General features: G+C 31.7%; 2 protein-coding genes across 7 annotated transcripts in view; both read right to left on the minus strand.

The window, feature by feature from the left end:
- Positions 1–8,780, minus strand: part of LOC129916830 (protein numb) — a 323,367-nt gene that overhangs the window by 76,803 nt on the left and 237,784 nt on the right. The window contains exons 1-3 of one of the 5 annotated variants that reach the window (XM_055997017.1): positions 3,865–4,310; positions 3,635–3,771; positions 3,408–3,503 (exon numbers count right to left, since the gene is read on the minus strand). The exons of 1 other annotated variant lie outside the window; for it this stretch is intronic. The gene's annotated coding sequence lies outside the window, so the exon portion shown is untranslated. Of the gene's footprint in view, positions 1–3,407; positions 3,504–3,634; positions 3,816–3,838; positions 4,311–8,780 lie in introns of those variants that run through there. 3 more of the 5 variants (XM_055997014.1, XM_055997016.1, XM_055997015.1) reach the window with 3 other exon arrangements.
- LOC129916837 (cytoplasmic dynein 2 light intermediate chain 1) lies at positions 7,188–8,585 on the minus strand. Of its 2 annotated transcripts, XM_055997026.1 has the most exons (4): positions 8,221–8,585; positions 7,704–8,148; positions 7,417–7,644; positions 7,188–7,353 (listed from the first exon to the last, which is right to left on the minus strand). In XM_055997026.1, the coding sequence occupies exons 1-4, from the start codon at positions 8,362–8,364 to the stop codon at positions 7,199–7,201; spliced, it is 972 nt and encodes a 323-aa protein (XP_055853001.1). In that variant the 5' UTR covers positions 8,365–8,585; the 3' UTR covers positions 7,188–7,198. The 2 variants fall into 2 exon arrangements, with proteins under 2 accessions (XP_055853001.1, XP_055853000.1); XM_055997025.1 differs by having other exon boundaries at positions 7,188–7,644.

Consider the following 8,780-nt stretch of genomic DNA (forward strand, 5'->3'; position numbering starts at 1 on the left):
TTTCGACTCGTGTGAACGTAATTCGCAGGCGACTAAAGTGACAATCCCTATAGAAAAATCCTAGTCGAACGACATATCGTGCGGCTAAAATCGACTCGTGAAAAGTAGGCATAAGACGATATTAAGTATTTTGTTTTTTTTTAGAAATCTGTTAAATGTTTCATTTTTTTGTTAAAACAGTTAAAAAAAGTTTCATTTTAAATCGAGTTTGCACTTCAGCTCTTTTTGAGGTAGGTACTGAAAATTTAAATTGATGACAATATTTTTTTTTATTAGTAAAACTAAACAAGTTTAGCATCTGAGTTATGTGTAACAACACTACCTTTAATTTAATATATAAAAAGTGAAAATAACCCCCTCTGTTTGGAAGCTAGAGCTAATTTTCTGCGAAAAACAGTGAAAAAACAGAGATTTTTGATACTTTGAGCGAGTATCGGCGCCATTTAGACTTATCCAATCGAACTGAAATTTTGCCTATCTAAAAATCTGCAAAGGCGGAACATTTTATGGGGTTCCCCCGACCAAATTTCGAAAATCGATTTCTTGCGGTCACTCTAGTGTACAGATAGACGCACAGACGCACAGTCAAGACGGACGGACGGAATTGCGAGACCCACATTTTCGGAGTCCTCCATTATCGTAATGTTGGTTTTGATTAAAACCTCAATTTTTTGTTCGACACGAAACCAATACTTGCCCTATGCTATAGAGCAAGTAAAAAACTCATTACTGGTATTTAAAATCGATTCTAAAAATCCGTTTTTTGTTCCATCCGTTTTTAACATTGTTTTTTTAAATTAAATTAAATCTTTCAGCCAAAGAAATACTGCATTGAAATTAAAAAAAAAATTACTTGAAACATAAAAACGTAGGTACCACCTACATTTTCAAAAAAATTCATCAAAATCGAACTGTTTTTATTAGAGATAAAAATTGTTTTTTGGCATTTTTTCACTTGTGTTACGGTTATGTAAAAAATGCTTGAAATAAAAGATGCGGATTTTGAAACTATCCAAAATTTGTTACAATCAAGTCTTACTTTGTCATTAATCTTTAAAATTCCATTTTATTCCAACCATCTCTTCTAAATGTTCCTCTTATTTAAACTATTAACTCTAAATTTCACTCATATCTCTGACATTAAAATTATAGCTTCGCACTGGTTTTAAATGAATGTCCCACAAATTCAATATTTTTTTTAGAGATGACAAATGTAATCAGTGTTATTAAAAACAACACTGTCTAAGATTTTTATTTATTCTGGAAGTTGCATTTTCAACCTAGTCGATGGCAAACTGAATTTGTACATCATCAACTGCATAAATATAAAATTTGCAAGGATTGAGTATCAAAGCCAAGTCGTCGTTGATCAAGGTGAATTAAATTGGACCTAATATTGACCCCTGAAGCATACCAAAATCAGAGGGTTTGGAGAGAAAATCAAATAATCTAAGATTCGGAAAAATTGCCGAGGTTCAAAAACAAATAGTTTTTGAGTTTGGTCAAAAGTATTGCAAGCCTTAGGTAATTCCAGTAAAATAATTCTCATTACTCTCCAGAGAGTTTTTTGGAATTAAATTTTTGGACCAAAAATACCGGTAGGTACCACTGTTCTATACCGATTTTGGAGAGGTTTAATTTTCTCGGAAATGGTAGCGTTTTTTTTTTATCTGATTTTTTCCCAAACTTCTATTTCGATTTTAACCATTTTTTTTTAAATGCAGAAACATTTATATGATTATGAATTCAAAATTAAATTTTGAAAAAATAATTTTTCGATTTAAAACAAAATTGTTTTTTTTTTATAAAATCAAATTTTCGAAAGCACGACATTGAAAATTTTTGAAATTTTTCTTTTAGATGTTGATTAATAGTTACTAGAAAAGGGCATACATACTAATTTTATTTTACTTTTTTTTTTCAAAAAATTATTTATAAATTTTTTTTTTAAACGGCTCTAACGATTTTGAAAACATTTTTCTCTCAAAATGCATCTCAATAAAAGAAATTAAATTGAATATGTACTTATTTTGAAGCTCAATTTGATCAAAGATGAAGATTTTTTAACATTTACAAATTTTGTATATTCTCTCGATAAACCTATAGTAAACGTGGTAAAGTGGTAATCGTGTCAAAATCTTATATGAGTTTGACAGTTCGTTTACATTTACCATTTTACTATAGGTTTACCCAGAATGCAAACCGTTTCATGAATATGCCCCTAATAAGTCGAAAAATTTAGCATTTTGAATTCTAAGAGCAAGTTCGTGCGAACCAGTCGTGAATTTTTATTTTTCTACGACCTTGGTCTCCGCTTTGACTTGCATAAAATCAGAAAAGATCTTTATTTTGGTTGTATCGTGCCAACAAAAATTTAGTTTTGTAATTAAAAGAGAAGAAATCAAAAATGTATGTATAGCTTTTTCACTGTGGCAACCCTTTTCCTATAAAACAATCATCAACCATTTAAAATTTCTGATATTGTTTTTTTTTTTTCAAGATAACTTTTCAATTTCAAGATAATAAGAAAACTTTTATCAAATCAGTTTTTAATTTCTCTATCTTGTTGTAAAAGTTAGTCACCCATCTATAATTCTTCTCGAACTTAAATCAACCTCTCATTGTACAATGGTAAATGGTTCATGGCAACAATTACTAACTAACAACAATTTTTAACTGTCAAGGCCATATTTCTCAACTCAAAACAAAAAAAAGATTGAAATTCCGCAGTTTTTTTCGTTTCCTCTCACACTCAAAAATATTCTTTTAAAATTTGTATTTTTTTTTTTTGTATAGGTATTTCTTCTTTTCTCATCACCTGTTCCAAAGTAAATAAATAACTCATAAAACCAACACAAAAATTTGTCAGGATGGTTCACCACCCACCAACCCAAAAAAATACCCCCATGAAGGACTCTCTCTCACTGTCAAAATAATTCACACAAAAAAAAAAAAGTAAATAAACAAAAAAGAAATGAAAAAAAATAAAAAAAAACTATCTATGGTTGGTAGCTTTGGTTCTGGTTCACATTTCTTCCTGCTGCTTCTGCTATTCCTCGATTTATAAACCGACAAGGGTGGTTTATTTTCATTTTTTCTGTTGTTTGCCCAAAAGGAGCACAGGAAGTATGTGAGTGAACTGGTGGAAAGTGGGGTTTTATATATGAGTGTGTAGAAATGGAGGAAGCCAGGGCGGCTACAAGGGTGCAAAAAAAAAAAAGGAAAAATCGATATTTCCACTTGGATGGCGTAAAAATAAAAATACAAAAAACCAAAATATAGGCACAAAAATGATAGTAAACTGAAAAAGGGGTGGTAGTTGGGTAGTGTGCCAATACGTCACTAGTCACCATCATCGTAAAAATAAAAAAAAATAAAGACATTGTTGTTTCATTGGGAATAAATACCTTCTAGGTGCCTTTCTCTAGGTGGCAATGATGATTGAATGTTGTGGTGAATGAGGGGCGAGGGGTAGGAGGTTGATGATGGGTTTCTTGTGGGTTCTTCAAGAGTGTCAAGAATTTTTGATTATTATTTTTTATTTTTTGCGTAAATTCGTAATCGAGAAGGTTGACCAAAACCAAAAAAAAAAGAAAAGATGAAAATAAAATTGACAAGATCTCATTTCCCTTACCTTGATGTAAGCTTGTGGACTTGGCGATGGCTTAAACGAAAAATATCCCTTGTCCTAGAATTTTTGTTGCAACTTTTTTTAGCTGGATTTTTGAAAAGGACGAGATTACAAGTAATTATAGGTCACTCTTGTCGCCACTGCAGAACAGAAGGAAAAAAAAAAATAGAAAACAACAACAACAACAAAAACCGATTACACAATCACCAAGGAGAAGTTGGTAGGAGTTGTACTTTTTTTGGAGAGAGGTTTGCTGCTTCCTGGGGATAGAGTAGTTTCAGTTTGCACTTAGTAAAACGCGCCTTTACCGTTGTTTCTTTTAGTTTTCATCACAAATTTAGACCAAATAGGTTAATAAAATGATGATAACAGGTAAAAATGGTTAGGAAACAAACTCTAAACCGAATCAGTTTGGTTAAATATTCATTGAAAGATTGAAAATAAAAAAAAATCGCTCGGTACGGTTACTCTCTTTGGGATGCGGCAAAAGATTTGTTTCCTTTGTTTTTTTTTTTTTGTATTCTTTGCTTCTGTTGTCTTTTCTTCTGTGATTTTATAACCAGAAGCACAGAGCTAGGGCACCAGCCAAAAAAAAAAAAGAAGACCAAGACGACGGACGACGACGATGATGATGACAACGACAACGACGGCACTTACTAGAAAGAAGGCAAAGCAAAGACTCAAAATCGAAGACGAAGTCAACATAAAATTCACCAAACTCCGAGCTGAGTAAAGTCGTCTCGTCAAGGCAAAAGCAGCAGAGTTGGCTGAGAGACGAGAGTGGAAGTAGATAGACAGAGAAAACAATATTATTACTCGCTCAGTGCGAATTCGGCTAAAAACTTGTGTATATTTCTGGTGGAGCACAATTAATGAGAAAACAGCAGAGCAGAGCGCCATGGTTAATAAATGGTGCTCTGCCGGGTCATGCGTGGTAGTTTCTCAGATTCGGAATTAGGTTTCGGAGGTTTGTTGATGATGATGAAGATGATAAAAGGTGGGACGTATTATAATATACAAACTACAAACGAACGATATAAAACCAAGTGACGGTTATGATGTCGATGTGAATTGTATGACGACGATGAATGTGGGTGGTGTTTGGTTGGCGTACAAAATTGTTAAAGAACAAATTTTATTTCGAAACTCTCGAGCAGATTAATCTTAAGTAAGTGGGCAGTGGGGTGGGAGATTTAAATGACCAAAGTTTGTATGGCAATGGCGATTCATCAAAGATTTTCGTTATTGGGGAAATATGAGTGAAGTACAGTTCATTTTTTCAGTGAATAGAGAGCAAGTGAGTATGGAATGAATGTAGTAATTCTACAGTAGGTGCAAAAAGTGAAGTTTGAACTGTATTAACTTAAAGATAACTTGTAGCTAATGAAATAGATAGGTATAAAAGGCATGATTTAGGTAGTCGCACAAATTTGTTCACATCCCTTAAATGATATTGTAGTCAAGGTGATGTAGGGTTGCCAGATATATTTTGACGAAACTAGTAATCGAGATGAAAAATCCCGGACTTTCCCGGACAAATAAGGACAAAAAAAAGAGTACAAAACTAGGACAAAAAAAATGCATAATTTTATAAAAAAAATAACCGAACAATCCTTTTAACTAAAAATCACATTTTTAACCCTTGTTCCCGTAGCATTTTTTTCTTATTTTTTCACAAAAAAAAATAAATAAAAAACTCTGAGACAAAGTTTGGCCTTCTCGGTATAGTATTATAATAAACATTTGAGCTATAATACTACAAAAGTTGCAATGCAAATGCAATTCCAGATAAAAAAATTTTTTAAATTCCATTGAAAACCAATTGCGCAAAATTTTAAACGATTTAGTTAAATGCAAATAAAATTTTTAGTAGGTAAGTTACTAAGTAAGGAAATGGTCTTTTTGACTTAGCAACTTACTTAAGTGGCTTTAGATTTTCCTTAATCGTTTAAAATTTTGCCATATTCTATATTTTTGAGTTTTGATTATATTGGAACAGAATACAAAACAGAATTGAGCAGATAATACACCAAAATAAAAACGCCTCGCTTTTAATGAACTCGATTCGTTTTTTGAATAATAAGGGCCAATTTTTCAATAGTCAGATAAACCTCAGAGCTTATTCCTAGGAATAAAAGTTTTTTTTTTATATTAACATTTATTATTATGACTGACGATTGAAAAATTAGGGCTAAATGAATTAAGAGTAGCATACAAGTAGTGAGATACTTAAAGGCTAGAAAAGAGTACAATCCCGGACAATTGATAGAAACTATCCCGGACGCAAAAAAAAGAGTACATGTCCGGGAAAACCCGGACGCCTGGCAACCCTAAGGTGATGGTTATTTGAAAGATTTTGTTTTTCTTTAACAAGCCGCTTTTTAGCATTTTTCAAACCCTTGAAAAGCAGAATTTTTACTCCAAAACCCTATCTGGTGCATGTCTAAGAACGTTTGCTCCGCTTAGGGTATGTAATTGGCCTGGAAGGCGCTGATGCCATTTTTCGTATGCATTTTATATCGAATTTTAAATAAAAATAGGTTAAATCCGAACAAAAAATATTTTTTTTTATGATTTAACGGTGTTTCCTTACTCTAATAATTTAATCCTTCACCCCTTTCCAGCTGTAAAAAAAAAATCAAAATTATACGCGTGTGCTCTCTTAAAGGAAAGTCGCCCCAACAAGTTTAAGGGTGAGTGTACTACGAAAAAAAAAAAAAAATGGCTCAACGTTTACAAATTGGTGGATAACTTTCATATTTCTTAAGATAATTGAATGAAATGTATGTATTTTATTATTTAGTTAGTTAGTAAAAAATGGTTAAACTATTCGACCTTATACTTTCTAAATTTGAACAATTTTAATTTAGGGAGTACAAAACACAAAAACACAAAACACGTTGTTTTAGTTCGACCTATTTGTTTAGTGTTTGTTTTTTTAGTCAGACACATAAAACTTAAAAAAATCTTTTAAATAACCATGTCGCTATGTCGCTACGTCGCCATGTCGCTATGTCACCATATCGCAACATTTGCGATATTTTAGACATACAAATCTTAAAAAATTGGTTTTGAAAATTACTTTTTATTTGTTTGTGTTGATTTTAATTGGACCCTTGATCCAATTTTCGATCTTTTTGCAGGATATTTTTAAGATTTTTCAAATGTCGCCTTCATTTTCATTCTTTGACTTTAATTTGAATAATAATTAATAAAATCAAGCCTTTGGGTTAGCAACGAAATTAATTTCAATGTATGACAATTTTAGACGCAATAAGTTTTATTGTTGCTTTAAATTTAAGATGGTCTTAATTCATTGAATCCGTATGAAAAATATATTATTTACAATAACAACAACAATATGCCTTAAGCAGTTCTAATGAAAAAAAAAAAAAATCTGCGAAGAGCTCCCTATCTTAAGGAATGGTGACGTTCAGAATTTTTATCACAACCGCTGATTTGTTCATAGTAACATGATTACATTATTAATTTTGAAAATAAGGTACCAGTTTCCAAAAATTCACATTTTTTTTATTACAATTCAATATACATACATAAATTATTAACTCAACCATCGATAGTTTCAAATTTTCCCCTCATTTCATTCTCCTTAATAAGTGCAGCTAATTCTTGATTTTTTTGTTCTCTCAACTCATCTATTATACTCTCCTGAAATCCTGGATCTTTAGCTGGATCATTTATCACATTGGAATTTGTATTTTCTGTTTGTGGAACTTCTTGACAATATATCAAACCAATTTGTTCAATTGAATTCGGATTCGTACCAATTTGATCCCAATTATCAGATCCAAACCATACAGAAAGTGGTGCATTATAGTCAATATTAACACTTCGAAAAGGTTGCGTTGGACTTCCATAACCCAAATGACTTATAGTGTCTCTCATTGTTTTTGCAAGTTTTGGTATTTGCTTGGAGTAGAAGAGTAAACTGGCGCCCAACACGTGAGCCATTGAACGAAGACACCGACAAATGTGTTTCTTTAGTTCAGGATCTGAAAAAAAAAAATTGCAGATAAATGAGAAAACCATCATAGTGAAGCCTTGTTTTTACCAAAATCCATAAAAATATCATACTTCCCACCCACAATGATCAGAGGAAATGGAAACAAATCCATCATAATAGATTGATCAGAGTGTTCTTTTCCCACTCGTTCGATACTTTTTTCCATAAATACAGCCAATTCCGTTTCATTGAGTAGATTTGTGTAGGCATTTTTCAAACCTTTATATGCATTATCCAAATCAAGCCACAATGTCTTGGGTTGTGATAAATCTATAAAAAGAATTACTGCAAAATTATTAGCTCCATGTGATCTCAATGGAACATCAATGAGTTGTTCTGAATTCTCCAATGAACCCAATTCCCAAACATGTAGAATTTGTTTTTGAATTCCTTGAGTAGAACTTGTTCGCTTTCCATAAGTATATTCCAAGGCCAAAGTTGGTCGGACTAGTTCTTCTTTTTCAAAAAATGAATTTATTGCTGTTGATTTTCCCTTTTAAGAAAAGAAGAATTTATATTGTAAATCTTCCGAAGGAAATAAAATATTTGTTAAAGTGTCCTATACCACTCCTTTGCTCCCAAGGATAAAAATAGTTCGTTCTTTTGGATCATTATCAATTTCAAGTACTCGAATTTGTTCTTCGAGTAATTTTATTGCAATTTCTTGAATTGATTCAGTTTTTTCACTCGTGGATTTGTCTAAAAACATTTTTTTTTTTTTAATTTTAGGAATCTCAAACACGAATATTTGTGGAAAGTATTATTGTGATATCCCCGAAAGGTTGTCATAGCAAAGAAAATTTAGATTGTTTGGGTTTCATATGGAAAAAGATTCTGCGCATTCATTGACTTAAAAAAAATATAAAGGAAAAAACCGTTGTATTGATTTTGTTTTTGAAATATCAGTTACTTTTTTCAATCATGGTAAAAGCTTCAGATGCTTTTGGAACCTACCAAGGAAACGAGTTTGTTAAGTAATAACGCTATCAAGTTCAAGTTCTTGAGATGAAGGCTCTACTAAGGTTTAATATTTAAAAGCAAGAAATTCCAGTGGACTAAACAGTCCATATGTTAAGGTCAAAACAAAGAAAAGTCAATTTATTAGAATTCACCAACAGAGAGAGA

The sequence above is a fragment of the Episyrphus balteatus genome, chromosome 3, assembly GCF_945859705.1.
Source record: "Episyrphus balteatus chromosome 3, idEpiBalt1.1, whole genome shotgun sequence".
In the NCBI taxonomy this organism is placed as follows: Eukaryota; Metazoa; Arthropoda; class Insecta; order Diptera; family Syrphidae; genus Episyrphus; species Episyrphus balteatus.